The sequence below is a fragment of the Macaca fascicularis genome, chromosome 20 (genome assembly GCF_037993035.2).
Source record: "Macaca fascicularis isolate 582-1 chromosome 20, T2T-MFA8v1.1".
NCBI lineage: Eukaryota > Metazoa > Chordata > Mammalia > Primates > Cercopithecidae > Macaca > Macaca fascicularis.
This window is the reverse complement of record NC_088394.1, coordinates 11,636,688-11,660,641: the sequence shown is the minus strand read 5'-3', so window position 1 is coordinate 11,660,641 and position 23,954 is coordinate 11,636,688. Positions and strand designations below refer to the sequence as shown.

At 47.3% G+C, this 23,954-nt stretch overlaps 1 protein-coding gene across 17 annotated transcripts in view; it reads right to left on the bottom strand.

The window, feature by feature from the left end:
* The window catches only part of CLEC16A (C-type lectin domain containing 16A), a 238,351-nt gene extending 214,830 nt beyond the window's left edge, over positions 1-23,521 (bottom strand). For 12 of the 17 annotated variants that reach the window (XR_012429259.1, XM_065537629.2, XM_065537627.2 and 9 more), the window contains exons 1-3: positions 23,288-23,521; positions 10,616-10,744; positions 5,970-6,103 (exon numbers count right to left, since the gene is read on the bottom strand). Coding sequence is in view for 16 of the 17 variants with exons in the window: in XM_065537629.2 (XP_065393701.1) it covers positions 5,970-6,103; positions 10,616-10,744; positions 23,288-23,367 (343 nt within the window). In the remaining variant the exon portion in view is untranslated. The remainder of the gene's footprint in view (positions 1-5,969; positions 6,104-10,615; positions 10,745-23,287) is intronic. The other 5 variants (XM_074027769.1, XM_065537628.2, XM_074027766.1 and 2 more) reach the window with 1 other exon arrangement.
* Positions 23,522-23,954: the final 433 nt, after the last annotated feature.

The window sequence follows — 23,954 nt, the reverse complement described above, 5'->3', positions numbered from 1 at the left end:
CATTATGGAGGCCCAATAATGAAAACTGGGTGATGAGGGCCCAAGGGCACTGGGGTCAACTGAAGAACAACCCCCACTCCCCAGCTCCCAGCCCCTGGCCCTACAGAAATGCAGGCCAGTATGGTGAGTGCTTTCAACTGTGAAGAGAGGCAAAACCAGATTCCAACACTGCATCTCCTGATCCTGACGTGTTCGCCACTGAATAAACTAGCTTTTAAGGCTGTGCTGGCCAGCAAAAAACACGTCTATCAGTCAGCTGCAGCCTATGGCCTACAGTTCGATATCGGTGTTGGGCCTTTGCCAGGCATATTTCCCTCTGTGTTCTTGCCAGCCACCTGCAAGGCAGGCACTGCTGTCCCATCACCTATCCTTCAGGCTGCTGTTGCACCAGCTCACCTGCCCGGCCCCCAGGACAGCTAAATGCAGAACAAGATTGACACCTGCTGGGGGCATGGTTTGGAGCCTTGTTACTCAGAGTCTTGTCCTCAGATGGGCAGCACAGCAACCCTGGAGCTTGTCAGACCTGCAGGATGTTGGGCCCTGGCCCTGCATCACGGAGTCAGAATCTCCAGGGGTGGGCCCAGCACTCTGCATGTAAGAAGTGTGCACGGCTCCCCACACGTGCTCATGTTTGGGAGGCTCTGGGTTCAATCGTGGACTTGGACTGGCCTGCCTGTGTCCACATCTCACCCCTGCCACTTCCTAGCTGTGTTATGACCTTGGGCAAACTGCCCACCCTCCCCACGCCCCAGTTCCATGAAGCCAAAACTTCCTCATGAAGTTGTGGTAAGGATGAATGGAGAAAATGCACAGAAAGCACTCAGGACAGTAGTAGTAGTCGTAATCACTGATTCACTGGCTGTATGAATGGACAGTATGGGCCACAATGCAAGCACTCGATAATGTTAACGGCCATTCTTCTTCTTATTACTGTTATGTGGAGATTCAAAATCTCAGCTTTAGCCAGGTGTGATGGTGTGCGCCTGTAGTCCCAGCTTGAGCCCAGAAGTTCAAGGCTGCAGTGAACCATGATCGTATCACTGGAGTCTAGCCTAGGCGACAGGGTGAGACCTGTCTCTAAAAACAAAACAAACAAAGAAAATCTCTCTCATGTTCCGAGACTGAACACAGTTGCTCTTGGGTGAAGAGGAAATAAACCATTAAGTTATCTGGAGCCGTTGAGGTACCTAACTGAGGTCAATCAAAGTATTACTCAACGGTCTGTTGGGAATCATCAAAAACACCACAAAGAGGAATCTGGGAGCCCGGGATCGTGACAGAAGCCACAGTGTGGGCCCGTGGCGTGGTCCTCCCTGGCAGCCAGTTCTCCGGGAAAGCCACTGCATTCAGAAAAGCCACTGTGCACTCTGAGCAGGCATGGCAGACAGGCTGTGCGGTCTGTAGTCTCAGAAGAGCGGTTTTCAAAATCTGCTGAGCATAACAACTCCTGAGGCAGTGCTTGGGGATCCCTCCAAGCAAGGAGTCAACGGGTCTAGGGCAGAATCTTAGGAATCTTAATGTTTCTTAAGATGGGGTTATATACATCACAAATCCTAAGTGGACAGTTTGACATATGTGGAAATATACATACATGTACATGTATGATATGGTGTGGCTGTGTCCCCAACTAAGTCTCATCTTGAATTGTAGTTCCCATAATCCCCACATGTTGTGAGAGGGACCAGGAGGAGATAATTGAATCATGGGGGTGGTGTCCCCCATCCTGTTCTCATGAGAGTGAGTTTTCACGAGATGTGATGGTTTTATAAGGGGCTTTCCCCTTTGCTGAGCACTCATTCTTCTCCTTGCTGCTGCCATGTGAAGAAGGATGTGTCTGCTTCCCCTTCTGCCATGATTGTAAGTTTCCTGAGGCCTCCCCAGCAACGCTGAATTGTAAGTCAATTAAACCTCTTTCCCTTATAAATTACCCAGCCTTGAGTATATCTATGTATGTAAAACACATACGTATGTTGTATCAGTCCATTGAGAATGATTCTCAATGGACTGATACAACATACGTATGTGTTTTACATACATAGATATACCTCACAAACTCTAAGTATCCAGCATGATAAATTTTTACATATACACACGGTGTAAGCACCATCCAGATCCCACATCTGACATTTCCAGCTCTCCAGAAGGCTTCCTCACGCCCCTGCCCAGTCAGTACCTGCTACCCCAACGCAACCCTTATTCTGCTTCTAGCACATTAGACTCATTTTGCTGGTCCATGAACCTCATCTACTGGAAGCAGACAGTACACACACTTTCTATGTCTGGCTCCTTTCGCTTATTACCACATTTGAGGGCTTTCCAGTTTGCTGTGTATGCGATGTTAGTAGTCCACTCCTTTTTTTCTTTTCCTTTTTGCTATAGAGTATTACATTCTCTGAATAGTCCAGTTTATTTATCCACCTGGAGTCTAACATGGGTAACATGTTGCCCAGGTGATTCTGATACCCAGAGCACTTATTTTTCTTTCTGTATCATTCTGGCTCTTGCTGGGAGAGAAGGAGGGAGGGGTAATGGGCTGGCAGGATAAGGAGCTGTTGGGGTTTCTTACTGAGCCCTGCTGTGACTGGTTAGTGGCTTCCAGACCACCAGCAGCACAGACGCCATACTGGGAGCTTCAGACGTACAACTGAGTCTCTTAGCTGCACCCTGGAGCTAGGACAGCCACAGGCTCCCTCCACTCCCCAGCAGGGACTTTTCCAGGGCCTCCAAGAGATGACTCTGTGGGTGGTGGGGGGCCACCATAGGACAGTTGGAGGCACCTCTATTATCAGGCTGGGATTTTTCTACTACCCCCTCACTGTGTGGCTGACTTTCTGTGGTATCCTTTTCTAATAAACCCGGGAGCCTGTACGTAATCTCAGTCTCTCGGGACTCTGTCACTTAGGTCACTAACCCCAGCAGGCAACAGGTGCATTTGTGAAATGGCTGCTTGTAATAGTGAAAAGCTGGAAACCACCTAAACGCCCATGGTCAGGTTAAATAGATTATGGCACAACAAGCTGCCACTCCTAAGCCAAACCAGGCAGGGTTACAGAATGGGACAATGAGATCTAAGATACACTGGGTGGCTAGGAAAAAGAAAAGCAAACAGCAGAATGGCTGGTGCACAATGAATTGTTAGGGTGAAATTCTGCAGAAACTTGACTTTATATTTTTCTAACATTTGGCTTTTTGTTGTTTAACAATGAGGACATTTTTTCTTCTGTGGTTAGAAAATAAAAATAAAAGCAAAGGTCGTCTATCCTCTTCACCCCTTACAAATCCAAGTTCTGTCAATGTGCAATGATGTCTACCCTTTTTGAAGGGCTTATAAAAGCACTGTGGTGAAGGGGCTATAAAGCCAGGGGCATCGACCTGGGTTTCCCACAGCAGGGTACCCTTTTTGGTGCCAGGACAAGAAGAGCCACGCATACTGCATGATCTCACTTATAGGGAGAATCTAAGACAGTCAAATTCATAGAAGCAGAGAGTCAAAGGGTGGTTACCAGGGACTGGGGAGGAGGGAAATGGGGAGACACTGATCAAAGGGTACCTTGCACGATGAGTAAGTTCCAGAGCGCTCGCGTACAGTACAGTGACTACACTTCATCCTATTGTGTTACAGACGTGAAATCTGCTAACAGGGCAGATCTGACATATTTTCATCACACAATGTGCATGCACATACCCCCCACACACAAATGTGAGGTGATGGGTAGTTAATTCACTTGACTACAGTGATTATTTCACAATGTACACATATTTTTTGTGTGTATATATTAAATCAAGTTGTACACATTAAATATATATAATTTTTAAAAGCCACATAATTCAGAGAAAGCCTCTAAAAGTCGTAAGTTTTGATTGCCTCACTCCCATCTCAATCCAGTCACCCTGTGCCTAGCTGGGCTTTGAGAGGCTTCCCAGGGCAGGGACACTGAGGGTGATGCTGCCTTAAAGGATAAAATTGATCCATGGCCATGTCCTATCTGCCAGACCCTGTGCCTTGCTCTGAACACCTGCTCTCACGCTCACGCCCAGCCACTCTATGCCACAGCCACTGTGCTCTCCTCTTGACAGATGCACAAACAGCAGCTCAGAGCCTTTACTGTCCAGTTACACGCAGGGAGCAAGTGTGGGGCAGAACTGGGCCTGGGACCTGGTTTAGTCTGAGTCCAGGAGCTGTGCCACTGAGCTGGATCTTCCCCTCAGAGCTTTCAGAAACCGCAGTCATTTCACACCCAGTGAAACAGGCACTGGTAACAAGGGAAACCATTTAGGGAGACAGGAGTCGGCCCACATTTGTCAACCTGCGGTCACTGGGAAGCATAAGGCGTCTCTGAGGCAGCAGCACCACCTAGCGGCAGCTGCAAGAGCCATCACTCAGCAGCCCTTTCTCCTCTCCCTCTTGACCAGAGGAATGCCACCATCTCTATCTACCTCTTTCTGCCCACTGCAGACTTTTTTCAGACCTGTCCTGGGGACTGAGAGCCTGCCTCTGATATAGACATTTGGCCACCTGTCCCCCACTTCTGGCGGGCAGGGCCAGGGCTTGGTGAAGTCACCTTGGAATAACAAAGCTAGCGGTCTAGCATGGAGGATTAGGAACCAAACCAGCGTTTATCAGCCTCGGCACTGGGGACAATTTGGGCTGGGTAATTCCCTGTTGTGGGGGGCCTGTCCTTAATGTATAGCAGCATCCCCACCTTCTATCCACTAGATGTCAGCAGCACCCCCAAGAATGTTTTTGATGATGCCATATGTCCCCTCACTGAAGACCACTGAGCTAATCACCTGGGATGAAACCCCTTCTCTCTTCTGGCTTTGCTACAGCTGGCGCCTGGGTGTTAAAATGAAAGCACTGACAGCACCTGCCTCTCGGGGTGGTTGTTACGGATGAAGAAACTGAGGCTTAGTGAGGGCAGGTAAGAAGTTCAGAGTCACACACTCACTAGCTGGGTGGAGGGACTGAAGCAGGAGGGTTGGTACCAATGCCCACACCCTTGCCTGCTCTCTGGCCGAGATTCCTTGTCTTGCTTCTTCCAGTGCTTATTCCACTGGCTGATGATTCAGTGACCCCAACTCTTTAACAGCAAGTTATAAAGAAGAAGTGCAAACACCCCCAGCACCATCAGTAGAGGGGAACCCTCTCATAGTACCCAACACACAGAAACAAACACAGGGTTAGGGACTGAACTGTGTCCCCCTCAGGTTCCTGCGTTGAAGCTCTAACGCCCATTGTGACTGTATTTGAGGACAGGGCCTTTGGGGAGGTAATTAAGGTTAATGAGGTCATAAGGGTGGGGGCTCTCATCCAATAGGACCGGAGTCCCCATAGAAGGAGGAAGAGACACGAGCTAGCACCCTCTCAATCTCTCTGCACTCGCACAAAGATGAAAGGCCACGTACAGCAAGAGGGTGGCCGTCTGCAAGCCAGGAAGAGAGCCTTCACCAGAAACCGACCCTGATGGCAACCTGATCTTGAACTATTTTTGATTGGAGATGAGGTCCTGCTCTGTCACCCAGGCTGGAGTGCAGTGGCACAATCACGGCTCACTGCAGCCTCAATTTCCTTGACTTAATCAATCTCCCTGCCTCAGCCTCCTGAGTAGCTGGGACTACAGGCGCACACCACCACGCCCAGCTAATTTTTATGGTTTTTTGTAGAGGTGGGGTTTCACCTTGTTGTCCAGGCTGTTCTCAAACTCCTGAGCTCAAGTGATCTGCCTACCTTGGCCTCCTAAGGTGCTGGGGTTACAGGGATGAGACACCATGCCTGGGCAATCCTGGACTTCTATCCTCCAGAACAGTGAGAAAACAAATCTCTATTGTTTAACCCATTCAGTCTATGGTACTTTGTTAGGATAGCCCAAGTAGACTAATATACTCAGTAAACACAGAGAAAACCATGCTAAACTTCACCCTGCTAGATGCCCAGCAGTACAGAGGCAAATACCAAGGAATGTCCTTACAAAGTGAGGTCTCGTGACTGATATTCTCAAAGAGGATGTTCAAGGTCTGCAGCAGCTGAACGCACACATAACGGCCTGACTTTTGCCGCAAGATGTTCAAGAAGAAAACAAACATATTCTTCTCCAGGAAGAAGCTGGGGAGAGAATGGAAAAGCGTCAATGGTTTGCTTCCACGTGTGGAAACGGAAATTATTATCTGGTTTCATTCACAACACAAGTATTAGATTCACCCCTCTACCCCAAGATATCTGCACAGATCATGCCACCCATTGTCACCTGCCACAACTGGAATTCACAGCAAAGGAATAAGATAATTCTGAGTATTAAATGAATTTTAGCGCTGGACACAGGGGCTCATGCCTGTAATCCCAGTACTTTGGGAGGGTGAGGCAGGAGAATCGCTTGAGGCCAGTTCAAGACCCAGCCTGGGCAAAATCACAAGACCCCTGCCTCTACAGAAAAGAAAAAAAAAAAAAAATTAGGTGGTGGTGCATGCCTGAAGCTCCAGCTACTCAGGAGGTTGAGGTGGGAGGATCACTTGAGCCCAGGAGTTCAAGCCTGCAGTGAGCTATGATCAGGCCATTGCACGCCAGCCTGGGTGACAGAGCCAAAAAAAAAAAAAAAGTTCCCAAAAATCTTTACCCCTACAGCTTTCTTCCCCTTAACCACCAGTTTAATCATGAGAAAACCATGAGACAAACTCAGATTGGGGGATATTCTACAGGAGACCTGGCCAGCATTTCTCAAAACTTTCAGGATCGTAAAAACAACAGAAGACTAAAAAAGAGTCACGGAACAGAGGAGGCCGGGGAGATACGACAACCAAATGTACTGTGGTTCCCAAATTGTCAAGTTCTAGGGGAAAATAACTAGAAAGAAATACACAGGTACTGATGTGGTGGACAAACCCTACTAACCCATCCCCAAGTCTGTTTCTGCCTTTCTCCTTGTGGATAGGATACTTGTCTGTCCACAGCCTAGCGGCACTGGCTTCTGGGGGTACACGTTGGCTCTTTTAGTCTTGAAAAGGAAACAGACCATCCAATGCCTTTCTTTAAAGGAAGAGAATGATGTTTCTAGTTATGTGTTCTCTGTACTCAAGCTAACACCAGATTAATCTTGCATCTGGGACACCTGGAAGAAATGAGGTGTGCCTGCGGGTTGACTCAGTTGTGGGTGCCTCTCTGTCCTTGTCTGGCATCTCCACAGTGGTGAGGTCATGGGCCTGGAACTTACTCAGTGCTGCCTGATTCTGTCTGAATCCATGAACAGGTAAATGAATAAATTTAAATGGCCTAAAAAACACCCTTACAATCTTCTCCAACTCGGAGGCCCATCTGCCTGTAAATGCCATTCATGTTGACCTCCAGGGTATTTCTGTCACGTGGCCTACTTTGTCCACCTTTGGTTCAAGTTACATACATCAGTGACTCCTAAGGGTCACCAGCAAACTCACTGCCGCACTGTGACCAACTTGGGAGCTTGTTAAAATGCCTGTACCTAGATCTTGCCCCAGGGATTGACTCAGTAGTTCTAGCATAAATTCCATGAACCCAGATTTTTAAAAACTCCACAAGGGAGTGGGCAACTCGTTGGAAAAAAAGGGTGATTGTAGGATTGGAGCATCTTATAGTACCAGGAAGTAATAAGTGCTCAAAAATCAAAAAGAACAGAGCATATCAAGGGGACACAATAACCAGCCTGAAAGAGCTCCTCATAGCCAAAGCTGAAACAACTTGAGCAACAAAATGACAACATATTGAATTACACTGAATTACAGCCCAAAGTATAAATAAATATCCATGAGTCCACATTAATATAAGCAAATGATAGCATAAATAAACGAGAGAGAAGAGATGAACCTTCCATGCAGAAGAATTTCAAATAATATATGTAGATACTGCCCCCTTCTAGAAGGTAGAACTTAACCCCCACCCCCTCATCAAGAAAAGGTGGGGTAGACTTGGTGACTCGCTTCTAAAGAACAGTGTGGGGAAAGGAGAAAAGAGTAGTTTTATAGTAGAGAAACCTGGCAGACAGCACCTTAACCAGGTGATAAAGGTAACATCACCAGGATGTCATGTGGACATTGTGAGCGCCCTGTGATAATGGCATGAGAGGGGCACTTTACTCCTACAGCTTACTTCCCCTTAACCCCCAGTTTAATCATGAGAAAAACATGATTTCCCCCAAACCCAGATTGGGGGACATTCCACAGGAGACCTGGCCAGCATTTCTCAAAACTTTCAGGGTCGTAAAAACAACAGAAGACTAAAAAAGAGTCACGGAACAGAGCAGACGGGAGATATGACAACCAAATGTACTGTAGGAACATGGATGGGACCCCAGGACAGAAAGAGGATATTAATGAAAAGCTGGCAAAATCCAAATGGGGGCTGAAGTTGACTCAATAATACTGTACCAAGGTCAGTTTCTTAGTTTTGCCCAGGGCACCCTAGTAATGTAAGACACTTACAATGGGAACTTTCTGTACTATCTTTGCAACTTTTTTATAAATCTAAAATTACTCCAAAATTTTAAAATGCAATAAAAACAAAATTTTCTTAGGAACTTTGTTGGATAGCTGTTTAAGAATCATGGGGACTCCAAGAGCTCAGCAGCTGTTCTAAGATGACAGATGGACTAAGAAAGTCCATTCTAGGCAGGGTGCAGTAGCTCACACCTGTAATCCCAGCACACTGGGAGGCTGAGGAGGGAGAATCGTTCAAGCCCAGGAGTTTGAGACCAGTCCGGGCAACACAGCAAGACCCTGTCTCTAAAAAAAAAATAAGTCCATTCCAGTCAAGCAGGGGCACAGTTTCTAATCTTTAACCCAAAGGTCTTTCTCATTTCCAACAAGATATTAAAAAAAAAAAAAAAATCCGGCTGGGCATGGTGGCTCAAGCCTGTAATCCCAGCACTTTGGGAGCCCGAGGTGGGCGGATCACCCGAGGTCAGGAGTTTGAGACCAGCCTGGCCAACATGGCAAAACACCGTCTCTACTAAAAATATAAAAATTAGCCCCACATGGTGGTGGATGCCTGTAATCCCAACTACTCAGGAGGCTGAGGCAGGAGAATCACTTGAACCTGGGAGGCAGTGGCTGCAGTGAGCCAGGATGGTGCCACTGCACTCCAGCCTGGACAACACAGCAAGACTCCATCTCAAAAAACAAAACAAAATTCCCCATGTATCGTTAAAGGAAGCTAGTTCCGTGTATAAACACAACTTCATTACATGTTTTGCTTTGGAGATCATATCCAGTGTTTACAGGTTTGCATTTTCAAGAGTTTGCATCTCCACAAGTAGCTTTATTGGATAACCTTACTGATGCAAATATAAACCTATCTTGAACCTATATTCAGGAACTTGCTCAGTGCTGCCTAATTCTGTCTGAATCTATGAAAGGGTAATATCCTTCTTACTAGGATATCTAACGAGAAGTCAGGTTAAAAATAGAACACCTTTACTTTCCAAAAATGAGTTTTAAAAGTGGCCTCAATATTTATAATACACACACACACACCCCCACACACACCGCCACCCCGTGTTTGGTGGTTGTCATAACCCAGTCCCAAATCCTTCTGCACTAACACATCAAGGCAGATCTATTAGGGAGGTAGTTCACAGTTAACAGCCCTTGCTTTTTTTTTTTTTTTTTTTGGAGACGTGGTCTCACTCTATCACCCAGGCTGGAGTGCAGTGGCAAGATCATGGCTCACTGCAGCCTGGACCCCCTGAGCTCAGGCAACCCTCCCACCTCAACCTTATGAGTAGCTGGGACCAGAGGCACACACAACCATGCATGACTAATTTTTAAATTATACATAGAGACAGGGTCTCCCTATGTTGTCCAGGCTGGTCTCGAACTCCTGGGCTCAAGCGATCCTCCTGCCTCAGCTTCCCAAAGCACTGGGATTACAGGGGTGAGCCACTGCGCCTGGCAGCCCTTGCTTTCTAACTGTCCAGTGAGGCATATCTGGCTTTATCATCTGCTATCATTTATTCCTGTACCAGGCACTGGACAAAGAGAACTTTTTCTCTCTCCTTTAAAGGTAAAGAAACTGAGGCTTAGGGAGATGAAGAGCCTGGCTGAGGACTGCTCACCTAGGAAGTAGGAGAGTTGGGGGAACCCCTCACAGATTCTGGGTGTGTGTCGCCTTTCCACCGCTTATCAGCTATGTGACCTTCAGCAAAAAAGGGGACACCAACTGGGCCTCTACCACGGGGTGGGTGGGAAACTTAGCTGGATTGTCTCATCAGGAGCTCAGCCCTGTGCCTGGTCATCAGTCAACATGGTAACTGTTTGACTCCCCCAGGGCACGGGCCTTCTGTTCATGTCAAATCTAACCACCAGACATGTTCTCCTTCCTTTGGGAAAATAATCAGACACAACCTGGAGGAAAATTACCCATGACATTTTCAGGTTTTCTAGAGACACTCATTTCCATAACTTCCCCATTTTTGGCTTGCATTTCTATAGTGTTTCAAGGGCACTTTTTTTTACAGCTAGACAGAGATAGATATCTGGGCAAGATCAAATTAGCGTGAAATCCTGACATCATCCGGAATGACTCATGGTATACATTTAGAAAAACATTCAAAGAAGAATAATTAAAAAAACAGCAATCATTAGAAACCCTTACTCAAATACAGAACTGTCATTTTGATCTCCCCAGATCAGGATCTCGGTGATGGAGCGGATGGTCTCCACTAGCAGGTTCCGGTTCTGTTCTGTGACTGTGGTGTTTTTGGTCAAAACGTGGTAGAGATACCTGAGAGAAATGAGAGAAAAGGAAATGAAAGGTTACCAACTGAAATGCAAGCCAAGTTCAACGACCATTAGCAATATTTTGGAGACAATACAGCAATGCTTTCTCAGGTTTGGTTAATGCAATTTCCCATTCAGATTAGATGTAACTCACAACCCAAGAAAAATAGCAGACAAAGCTTTGAAGGGTTAAACCAAGGACACACCAACCCAGACTGAGACAAGAAAATCGTCAAACCCTTGAAGTCAGCTATTCTCAAACTGCAGTGTGCAAGAGAATCACCTGGATAACTGAATCAAGTGGGGGCTCCTGGGGCCTCCTGGGAGATTCGGATTCAGCAGGACTGAGAGAAGAGCAAGTAGCCACCTATTTCACATGCTCCCCATGATGTTGATGCCTTCAGAGCAAGTGGGGACATACAGCTCAGGCTGGATGCCTAACACGGGACTAATGAGGTTTAGAGAGATGGAGCCACAGCTTAGGAAGGCTGGGTCCCAGAGCAGTTGCTGGGACAAAATTCACATGCAATTCCCTTTGGAATGCTCGCAGTCCCTCTCAAGTGCAGTGTGCCTATTAGAACTTACGGCTCAAATGATCTGGGTGGTTTGCAGGCCAAGGGCAATGGTCTTATCTGCTGAGAACAGACTGTTAAATTCACTGAGTTAAATGGACTGGCTGGGAGCAGTGGCTCATGCCTGTAATCCCAGCACTTTGGGAGGCTGAGGCGGGTGGATCACCTGAGGTCAGGAGTTCAAGACCAGCCTGGCCAACATGGTGAAACCCCATCTCTACTAAAAATACAAAAATTAGCTGGATGTGGTGGCAGAAGTCTGTAATCCCAGCTACTCCAGAAGCTGAGGCAGGGAGAATTGCTTGAACCTGGGAGGTGGAGGTTGCAGTGAGCCGAGATCGCACCATTGCACTCCGCCTGGGTGACAGAGTGAGACTCTAAATAAACAGACAAACAAACAAATGGGCTGGAGAGGCTATGGTGCTGTACTTCATCTACCCAAACAGGCCTGAATGACAGGTGCTGGAGCAGAGACAGGTAGACACCATCCAGTCCTCACGGCCTCTTTACTGGTGGGAAAGACCAAAAGAATCACCGAGGCCAGTCCTGAGCAGTGCAAGGACTAGAAGTCTGGCTGGACGCCCCAGGAGTGCCACCAGGTACAGCTTTTAAGACAGCTTCTCCAGGGCCCACAATCCCAGGTAACTTCACCTGTCAAGGGAGCTAAGGCTTGAGAAGGAAAAGCAGACACCAAGAAGAAGCAACTCAGGAAAAGTCCCCTCCCCTCCTGATTTCTTTGATGGCCAACTTCAGTTTCCAGGGCTGGGGGTCTGGTGAGAGCAAGGAAGGAAAGGGCTAGATAGGACTGTCCCATTTACAATCTCTAAAAACGGGTAAGAGATAAAGAGGAAGCAGCTTGAAGATGAAACAATAAAGAACAATCTGCTATTTAAAGATGCTGGGGTTTATTTATTGATACTATTACTGTTATGCTTTAAAGACCTAGTATAATCAAGCATTTAATTTACTAATTAGAAATTGCATGTAATTTTTAATATGCAGTAATTAGAAGAACCCCCAAAAAAACACAAATCCTCAACCATTTGTACCCAAATCTACCAACAAGGACGCAGGTGGCGGCATAGGCCCAGTTTCCCTCTGTAATTAGGTAAATCAAACAGCACTTGAACCACCCTGGGATGAATTGTTGGAGGACCCGCTCCCAAATCTACATCTTCATCTTACCTCAAGGGCATCTTCCCCAAGAATTTCAAAGAGCAGAGTTTTCCAAATTGCACTTCCCAGGCATCTTGCATCAGAATCACCTTTGTAAGTTGTCCCAGACCCACTGAATTGGACTTTTGGTGCAGGGCCCCAATCCCACTGAAGTTTGACAGTCACTGTACCACTCCAGCTGTGGCCATCAGTGACAGTCCCCACGCAGGCCCCTATGTGCCCGACACCCTGCCAGTGACAATGCATTGTTGGCAATGTGGGGGAAGGGCAGATCCTCCCTCCTCTCTTCTGTGCACATCTATTAGCATCACACATCATACTCCTGGTCAAAGGAAGGTGGTGGCTTAGGTGAGTGGGTCTGCTCTGAAGATCCCCAAAAAGGCGAGGAAATTTTAAATTCTTTAGGACCACATGACTTCAACTGATGGGACTTTCTGGCATCCTTGTCAACCAGTAAACTCTTACTTATATTTCAAAACCCAGCTCGGGCCTCTCTTGGTAAAACTTTCCCTATGCCCCGTCCCAGGTGGATTTATTTGTTCCCTCCTCACTGGCACCTCTGTACCCACACATATTTGCTACTGCACAGCCCACCCTCATTTGCAAAGATCTGCCTCCCTTACTAGACCTGAGTTCCTCAAGGTCAGCACCATCACCTTATTCATCTTGGTGACCCCAATGTACTCCAAACATCTGATACACAGCAGGTGTTCAATAAATGCTGAATGGGGCAGGGGATGGTCTTTGTGAACATAACTTAGATGAAAGCATACACGACTGAACATAGCCAGGGATCCAAATGCCAGACACGGCAAGAGACAGTGCAGAGCTATGGTGAAGAGGTCACGAAGTAGAGAAACTCTGGTATTTCCTGAGAGGCACTAGAGTATATGGTCAATTACAAACACTGGTATAATTAGAACATATGGGTTAATCACAGACACTGGAATGCCTGGGTCTGAGCACACCTCCATCACTTATTAGCTGGGTGAGCCTGAGCAAGTTACTTTTTCTCTGTGCACCTCAGTTATCTCACCCGTAAAATGTAAACAGCAGTGGTACCTAAATACTTTAAATACTTTACCTATTTTGGTGGTGTTGGGAGATAACAGATAACTAACCTGGCAGTTACTATGTATGATACAAGTGCTAGTTATTGTTATTGTTGCCCTCATTAAATAATTTCTTCAGGAAAAAGTCCTAGTAACTACCAGAAGGCCCTTACAGGCAGAGAGGGCAGGGCAGTAAGTCCTGAAAAGAAGATTCTAGGAACCCTCACGTGCCTGGTTCTCTGCAAGGGCTTCATGTGACCTACAGACTCACAGTAACCTGAAGATGTGCACACTGTTGCCACTGCACAGGCCAAGACAGCAAGTGAGGTTTGGGGACGTTCAGTAGCTCGCCCACAGCCCTGTGGCCCGGAAGCAGGGTCTGAGAATTCCGTTTGTTTCTTGACCGCTCAATATTTGGCGTTCTTTGCCCTGGTCGGTGGCGCCATCTGCTGGGTATGTGATGATGTTGCATGGGGGCTTTCCCGCACTAACGAAGCTGGGTGCCCGTTCATATATGTTTATGGAGTGTTTGACTATCTTCTTTTGTGAGATGCCTGTGCAAGTCTTTTGCCTATTTTTAAAATGAGGCTGTGTGGCTTTTTCTTGCTTGTTTGGTGGGGTTCTTTATATATTCTGACCACAAATCCTTTACTGGAGATACATATTGCAAATACTTTCTCTGATGGTGGCTTACCTTTTCGCTCTCTTTATACTGGTCTTTGGATGAGCAGAAGTTCTTAATTTTAATGTAGTTCAATTTATCAATCTTTTCCTTGGATGGTGTTTCTTGTATCAAGCTTAAGAGGTTCTTACCTACCCCAAGGTTATAGGGAAATGCTGTTTTCTTCTAACAGTTATTGTTTTACTCTTCACATTTTGACTTTGAGTACATCTGGAACTGATTTCTGTGTATGATATGAGGTATTAGCCAAAATTAATTTTTTCTATATGGAAATCTACTTGACTCAGCACCATTTACAGAAAAGGCCCTCACTTCTTTAGTGCACTCCAGCGCCACCACTGTCATTAATCAGGTGACCACCTGTGTGGGTCTCATTCTGGATACTCCAGTATCATTGATCTATTTGTCTATCCTCGTATCACGACCACACTGTATGATTACTGCAGCTTTACAGTAAACCTTGCCATGTGGTAATTAAGTCTTCCAACTTATTTCCTTCTGTTTTTCAATATTATATTGGCTATTCTTGGACCTTTTAATTTCCATATACATTTAAAAATCACCTTCTTCGTTTCCACAAAAATACCTGCTAAAATTTCCTTAGACTTGCCCTACATCTATGGCTAAATTTGGAGAGAGCTGACATATTTACAAGAGTGTAACATTCTGATATTTACAGCATTTCTTTCCACACTTACTTGACAGGAGTCTTGCAGATCTTTTGTTAGATTTGTACCCAGGTAGTTGATATTTTTTAAATGCTATTGTAAATGATATTGTTTGAAATATTCATTTTCTAAATGTCTTTTAATGGTATATGGAAATACCCACTAGATTTCAAGCTCCAAAGCTCAATGGGGGTTACACCTTCACCTTGCTCGTCTTTCTGTCCCACAATGCCCTAGCACACTGTTTTACACAACATTTGAGGAAGAGATTCTCAGTATACATTCGCTTGAATGTAATAGGGGAAAAGGCTGAATGGATTAAGATTTAATGTTTTAATGCTCTATCAAATTCCAGGGCTTTGGAAGATCAGGTAATTCAACCACCTCAGAGAGATACACATTTTAATAACTTTTTGTTGTTGTTGTCATTTTTTGAGGAGTCTCTCTCTGTCGCCAGGCTGGAGTGCAGTGGTGTGATCTTGGCTCACTGCAGCCTCCACCTCCTAGGTTCAAATGATTCTCCTGCCTCAGCTTCCCAGGTAGCTGGGATTATAGGCACAGGCCACCACGCACTACTTTTAGTAGAGATGAGGTTTAGCCATGTTGGCCAGGCTGATCTTGAACTCCAGACCTCAAGTGATCTGCCTACCTCGGCTTCCTAAAATGCTGGGATTACAGGCATAAGCCAGCCCACCTGGCCCATTTTAATAACCTTCTGATTCTAAACGTAACATTCACTTTAGAGAGGTCAGAAACTTTGACAACAATGAAAGAGAAATGACAACCATGGTGCCTAGAGATGACTGCTGCTGGAGTTGTGATCTCTTTCCTTGGGTCTTTTTCTTTACTATGGATATTGACGTAGTTGAGGTCATGTTGCATTATCCATTTCCATGCCAATCTTTTTCCACACCTCAGCTAAAACAAAGGCACTTTTTTTGGTTATTGACAACTGTTTGCAAATATCTGTAATGGCTACACAGTATGCCATTGAAAGGACAAGCACAGTAGCAACTCTTTCCAAGGGCATTAAGATTCCTAATTGTTTGAGGGATACCAATGTTGCTACGATCATCTTTGTGTGCAAAGCTGTGTCCTTATCTCAGAAAAGTTTCAAAAGACAGAAGAATTACCTTGCTACTTAATGGCAGCAAATTAAAATGTTTCTCTTACAAGGATAACCACTGTTACAATGATAATGTTTTTTCTCAAACTATGTATCTACCTCAGTAAAAGAGTGGAAGCTTCCTATTACTGCCAGTCTCTGAGTGCTTGGTTTAATATTACTGCCAGTCTCTGAGTGCTTCGTTTAATCCCGGAAACAATCAACCCTCTGGGGATGATGCTCTGGGAGCTGAGGCACCTGCCCAGGGCCCTGGTGCAGCACAGGAGGTGCCTAGGTTAGAACCAGGCAGGCTGAACTCCAGACCCCATGATTATAACCCTTCTAGGACTACAAAAATGCAAACAATGAAGTAAGCAACAATTATATTGGCCAAGAATTTACATGAGGTTATGAATGCCTAACATACAAAACAAAACAAAAAAAGAAAATAAACTTAAAAAACACCAAATAGATAAACCAAAAAGCATGAAAATATTATCAGATCTTACAGAAAGTCCTTATAAAGTCCTCTTACTCCCATTTGTCTGGCAAAGAGCCAAAATTCTCATATTCCCAACAGGAGCTCTGCAGATGCAGTCTCAATATCGGAGCTTTGCCCGTTAGCTAACTCTCCACCAACAGATGAGCTTCAGAGTTTGAAATGCCTGGAGAAGAGAAACTGCAACCAACACACTCGAGGTGCATCACCAAGGATGATGGACGTAAACAAATCCCGCCTCAAGAGCCTCTGCTTTCTCAAGAGAGTCACTGATTTCACAAGTTAAACCACTGCAGTTAATAAAGCCCCATCCCCTTCAAAACCTAGGAATTCAGTCCATTGCAGAGACAGAAATACCAAGTCCAAGTTCATTTCAGTGACAGCATTTTCTGCAAGTGTTATGCCTTGCACCATAATATGGTATTATTAGGACGCTCCTCTTTCAAGATTTTGAAATGTATATTTGCAAGCTGGGGCGTGAGAAAGGATAAGCAGAATGATGGGAGGTCTGGGGGTTAGAAATTTACCCCCCAATGTCCACACGGCTCCAAATAACAATGTCTCAGGTGTGGTACAGGGATGGGGGACACAGAGCCTGTGTCTGTCTGGCCTTTCCAGCACTTGGGCAGAGGCACTGCAGACGTTCCCCAGTGTGTCCCACTGTGCCCTGAAAACCACCATCTGGTCAGAGTTCAGCCTTCTGGCCAGCAGGATGAGGAGAAGCTTCAGGCAGGGTGGAATCAGGCTGGAGGATGAGAGAAGGTGTTCACAGGTGGTGCTTCCCCTGGTGAATCATCCCCCAAAGATGTCAAACAGGGCCAGCGAGTGAGGCTGGGCCGGGGATATGTAGGGTGTAGTCAGGGCTTTTAGACCTAGAGAAAGTCACAGCTCTGGCACAGGTGCTGTGACCAAAACTGGGAAGAACAAGCAGTTGTTGGGAAAAAGACTGGCCTTTTCTGAAAACAGAGGTCTGCCTCTCGTTCATCCTGTGACAAATATTTGTTGATTGCTTACTATCTGCCAGGTCCTGTGCTGGCATCCCACAGTACCCAGCTGAACAAACCATATAGGCTTTCATGATGCTTATGTTCAAATTTGGAGAAAGTAACAAAAAGATATGTAACAAAGGAAGACAAGGTCTGAACCCCAGCCAGCTTCCAGAGGGCCTAACTCAAGGCTGGGATGAAAGTTTTAAAAACGTAAAGCTAACAGCTGAGCCACTCTTTGGCGATGAGAAGTATATAATGATGTGTTAACTGTGTGGGACAGTGTGAGCAGGCACAAGAGAAGTTAGAGCAGACAGCAAAACTCTTGTTGGCTGAAGTCACCAGGGCAATTTTTAGGGAAGAACTGGCATTTTGGGGATAGAGCTAGGGATTTGGATGGGCAGGAAGAAAAGAGCAGAGGAGCTCAAGTGGGCAAGCAAGGTGTGTGTGTGAGCGGACCAGCAACGGGAGATACGCCTGGATGACAGCAGCTGCTACTATAACTCACCAGGGGACAGCAGCAGCGTCCCACCCCACCCCCACCCCGTGGACACTCACCTCCAGTCTGCCCCTCCTCCAATCCACTGTGCCAGCTTCAGCCAGACAACAGCCTTTCTGTGGTTAAAAAACCTTCAGTGGTTCCCTCCTGTTCTCACTCGTAGTCTGAATTCCTTAAGGTGATTTACAAGGCCCCAGGGGAACTGGCCTCTGGAGACTCTCCCAAGTATGGCTATGAGCTTGGGTCCTCACCTCTTCCCCAACGAACACTCCCCTGCCGAACTGCTGAACCACCTCAGTTCTGCCAACGTGCGCTGCTCCCCTTGCCCCACCAGGCTTTCTCAACTGCCTTTTCCTCTGCCTCAAACATCCTTCCCTTCTCTTGACACCCCGCTGCCTGATAACAACCACTTACCTCGTAGGTCTCCATTTAAACAGCATCTGCCTGTGCTGGGTGTTCCTGGCTCCCTGTGCTCCCAAACTACATGGTGGGAACAGAGTCTGGAGCACCCTGAAGGCCTGGAAGAACTTAGACATGACACAGTGGGTGCCTAGGACCCATAATGTGTGACGTAGTGAAGATGGTATGTTAAGAAAATCAAAGGCCGGGCGTGGTGGCTCACACCTGTAATCCCAGCACTTTGGGAGGCTGAGGTGGTTGGATCCCGAGGTCAGGAAATCGAGACCATCCTGGCTAACATGGTGAAACCCCGACTCTACTAAAAATATAAAAAAATTAGCCAGGCGAGGTGGTGGGCGCCTGTAGTCCCAGCTACTTGGGAGGCTGAGGCAGGAGAATGGCGTGAACCCGGGAGGCAGAGCTTGCAGTGAGCCAAGATGACGTCACTGCACTAGAGCCTGGGTGACAGAGCGAGACTCGTCTCAAAAAAAAAAAAAAAAAGAAAAGAAAATCAACACAGCAATATTGTACCCCAAGCTCTCTAACACTGTCAGTGCCACCTTAGCCAAAACTTGAATACACCAAGAGTAGGTGTGCATCTGTCAACCTGCCATGGATCCATTCCCCGCCTTCTTTGGGCAGTATCCCCTGATTCTCCCATGGGAAACCACCCTTTTCTCTCCTTCTCTTCCACTAGCTTGAGTGGAGCTCATCCCACTCTTGCTCTAGGGAAGGAAATATGAGTGAGGAATGGCCAATCACAGCCCCCCTATACCTCTGGCCAGAGTGACAGCTCAGGGGTGGCATGAGACCTCGTTGGTCCAGAGATACTCAATTCTGGACTTCTGCTGGCAATATTAGGAAAAGAAGCTCTCTTTTCCCCCAGGAGTGCTAAGCTGATACGATGTAAGCCTGCAGCCTGCCTGAAAATGACACCAATAGGAAAAAGGTAGAGCTGAGAGGTGGAAAGAGGCCGATTTCTGATGGCTCCAAACACCTGGATTCAGCCATGGTTTAGCCAGGACAGATCATTCAGTGACGGGAGCTATTCAATCCATTTGGGGCTGAAGGCAATTCTAGCTGGTTTCTGTCACTTGGAACCAAAAATCTTGACCCCCACACAAAGAGGACCAGAATAAGGCCACAACACAAAAACAACCAAGTTCTACCAGCTGTAGACTTGCAGTTCCTGGTAAAGATGATGCTTCAGTAGCAATCAAATGATTCCATTACTCAGGATTCTGCTTGGTGGTGGACATTTGTCAGTCAATGTCACAGCCTTGCCACTAATCTGGACAACAAACCATCCATGGTGTGTAGCAAATAACCTCTCGACTACTTCAATCTACCTTAGCTAAATCACTAACTCAGTTCAGTAGACAGAGACCATAGGTATGAAGTTTTCTACCATTTAGCAAAAGTAAAACCCTAACAGGAAAATTCCTTTCCAGTTTGCAAGCTGGGAGCATTACAAAGAATAATGAAGCTAAAAACAGTTTCCAGCTCTCTGTGCTATCTTCTCAATCTTTCTGTAAATCTCAAACTGTTCTAAAAAAGTAAAGTCTGGGCTGAGCGCAGTGGCTCACGCCTGTAATCCCAGCACTTTGGGAGGTTGAGGCGGGTGGATCACAAGGCCTGGAGATCAACATCATCCTGGCTAACATGGTGAAACCCTGTCTCCACTAAAAATACAAAAAAATTAGCTGGGCATGGTGGCGGGCACCTATAGTCCCAGCTACCCAGGAGGCTGAGGCAGGAGAATGGCATGAACCCAGGAGTCGGAGCTTGCAGTGAGCCGAGATCGTGCCACCGTACTCCACTCCAGAGCGAGACTTCATCTCCAAAAAAAAAAAAAAAAAAAAAAAAAAGGGGAGGGTTTCCAGATGCCTTGTGTGTTAAATAAATAAATAATAAATAAATAAATTCTTTCAACTATCTTAAACTTTTCCTCTCCATCCATACCGCCCAGGTCAAGGCAAGAGTGTATTAGGAACTGTCACTTGTCACTGATAGGCTGACCAGTTTATACTAGTTTGTCTGGGACTTTCCCAGTTTTAGCACTGAAAGTCCCATATCCTGGGAAACCCCTCAGCCCAGGCAAACCAGGACGCTTGGTCACCCGAAGTGTCAGATAAATCCCAAGCGCCTTTCTCCTTCCAGCCTTGTTTCCCACAGCTATCAGCCCCCACCTGGACATGCCAGAAAACCCCCAGGGTCCTGGGCACAGTGTTCCGCCTCCCGCACCTGCTGCCCACTGTGGTGGCTTCAGCTCGTTCTTGGAGAACCCGCGCTGGTGTTGCCTCCTCCGGAAAGCTGCCAAGAAGCGTTCCCATAGAACCCTGGGCCCATGGTGATCCCAGCAGTTGTCACACTGTACAGTCACTGGCTCTACGGCTCTCTCCCCCACCAGCCTGCAAACTTCCTCAGGGAATGAGCTGTTCTGTACCCAAGACCCAAGAGGTTTACTAACAGAGCCAAATGCAGAGTGGCACAAGCCCCTGGGTGGGCACTGGCTGTTTACAGCACTCTTTTCCAAGTCACTGGGGGATCTTCTAACCCCCTCACCAATACAAAAATCTCAGGTTCTTGCAGTTGTAAAATGGATTAAGTTGATCTGCCCGATTCAGGGCAGGCAACTCGGGTTTCCAAAGAAGCATCCGATAGACATGTGATCTAAACAATGAACCCAGGCAGTTCCCAGGATACTGCAAAGGAACCAGAGACCGTTTACCATTCTCTGCTGGCTGGCAAAGATGCCCCATTGGCGATGAGGCTCGGCCAAGTCAAAAGTGTCCTCAAACAGACTTATTGGGAAGTTTTACTCAGAAAGACAGTATAATGAGCACAAGCTCGGGAGTCAAATCCTGCCTCTGCCACCCTTCAGCTGCTGACACCTTGGGGCAAGTCACTGAAGCCCCTTGAACCTTAGTTTCCATTTCTGTAAAACAGAAACAATAATGGTTCCTGTAACTCACAGACTTGTGAGGACAAATGGAAATAACACACAGGAAGTCCTTAGCAAGTACCTGGTACAGAATAACGCATTCGATATATTAATAAATTAAGGTAATTTCAAAGGGCTAGAGTTAAGCAGAGTTAGGTGAGAGCCTGCAGGTACCTGGATGCTGGCAGGAAGCCCAACCTCCTCTGGACAACTCCCCTCCCCTCCTCAGCCACCTCCGCCCACTCGATAAATTCCTGAAATCCTTCAACCACTCCCTTTCCCGGCCAGCTGCCCTCCCATCTAAGATCCCTGCTTCCCTACCCACCCCATCCTTGTCCTGGGCCTCTTTCCTCCCCTTGTCTTCTCTCACCACCTCCTGCTCTAAAAGTGCCCCTCATCACATACTGAACCCTCCTGCTCCCCACTCTTCAAGACTCACAAACGTTTTACTAAATGCTGCTCCATGCTAGAAAGGTCACAGCTGAGAACTGCAGCCCTGCCACTACCCCTACCCCACTCCGGGGGACACATGAGAAGTCCCTATCTAATTCCCTCCCACCAATCCTTTCCACAGCCCCGTCTCCCTTCCACTACTTCCCACCATATCCCTAACCCTATCCTCCTCCTTTCCAATTAGTAGTCTCAGGATCTCCCTCTGGAAACCTGCCTATTTCTTGACACTGAAGGCTTGTCTACTCCCCTCTTCAGCATCCCCGCCATTTCCCTCCCGAAAGCCTTCCCCTTCACTGAGATCTCTATTTTTCATCATCCTCCACACATGCCCCCAAATCCCGGGTCTTGGCCTGCATGCTCTTCACCTCTCCCCAATTCAACCATTCATTTTTCTACTCTTTAAGCAGGCAGAGAGCAGTACTAGATGCTGGGAATACAACTTTGAGCAAACCAAGCAGTCTCTGAAGTGCCAGTTTAATAGGAGACAGAAACTAAGTATAAATAAAAAATACAGAATAATTGCAGAGAGTGGAGAAGCACTCAATGAAAGCAAGAGAAAGAAAGATGCGATGGATAGGAATTGGGATGGGGGGAGCATGTTAGGTAGGGTGGTCTGGGAAGGCCTTGCTGAGCTGATAATAAACACAGCCACCACTACTGGCCATCTGCAGATTGAGGATCTGGAGGCTCAGAGAGGTGAAGTAATTTGCCCAAGGTCACACAGCCAGTAAGTGGTGGTGTCAGGATTTGAATGCAGGTGTGGCTGCAAAGCCAGCCTCTTAATTTCTGTGCACTCCTGGTCCCAAGACCCTATTTGCCGTTAGTTCTCCCCCAGAGCTGTAGAGTCATTCCCTTCTCAGAGGTCTCTATTTTTCCTCATCCTCCCCATTCGCCCCAAAATCCTGGGTCTCAGCGTGCATGCCTCCAGCTTAGACTCCTCTCGGAAAATAATCTGTTCTTTTATAATAATTAATGCCGTTTATTGAGCAATTGTACTTGTTCTGAGCTTAACGTTCATTCTCTTATCCAACCAACCCTCAACACAACGGCAGGAAGCAGGTGCTGTCACTCTACCCATTTTACAAGTGGGGAACCTGAGGCCTAAATTCTCATAGATAGATTCGTACCCAGATCTGCCCGACTCCAGGACCCAGACCATGGACCCCTAAGCTGTTCAGCTTAAGATGCACCCCGCCAGGAAACTTGCTGGACACCGTCAAGAACAAAGTCTGTGTCCATAAACTGAAATCGCATTCTCTCGCTTTACAGGTGGGGATACTGAGACTCAGAAACTAAGCGACTCGTCCAAGGTCACACAGCCAAGAGCGACGGGGTCAGGGTTCGATCCCAGGCGCCCTGACTCCTGAGTCCTCGCTCTTAACCACCATACGGGCTTCCCCGGGCGCCCTTCGCCGCCGCCGCTCTCACGCCTCCTAGAGCCCGGACCCGGAACTCGGAGCCCCCGTCCCCCTGTCCAACCCCGCGGCCTCCCGCTACGCCCCCCACACTCACTTGAGGTGGTCCAAGGAGTGGATGTTGCGGGAAGACTTGCCATGGCCCCCGCCCACCCAGCTCCGCGAGCGGCCAAACATGTCGGCGGCCCCGACCCGTCTCTCGTCTCACGGTCTCATGCCCGACCAGCCAAGCGGCCCAGCGCCCGCGGCGGCAGCACAAGCGGAGGATGCGGCGGCGGAGGAGGTGGAGGAACCACCAGCCGCCTTCCTTCCCGGCCCACAGCCCGGCACTGACATTCAGCCGGAACCGGCCGTTCGACCGCCGCGCTTTACGGCCGCCGCCGCGTGGGGTGCTGGGAAATACAGTTCATCCGCGAGGCCTTGGGCGACAGGACTCCGCGACGGGACTACAAGGCCCTGCGTGCATCGCGCAACTGCGGGCCTACGGCCATCCAGAAAAGGCGGGGCGGGAGGAGGAGCGACCCGGAGAATAGCCCCGGTGGGCGGGAATTGGAAGCTTTAGGCGCAGTACCGGAGAGGGAATCGGCGAAGGTGGGTCAAGGAAAGTCACCACATAGTAACAATTATTAGGTTTATAATAAGAATAAGAATAGTATTTGTCATGCGCGTCCGTGTGAAGAGACCACCAAACAGGCCGTGTGTGAGCAATAAAGCTTTTTTAATCACCTGGGTACAGGCGGGCTGAGTCCGAAAAGAGAGTTAGC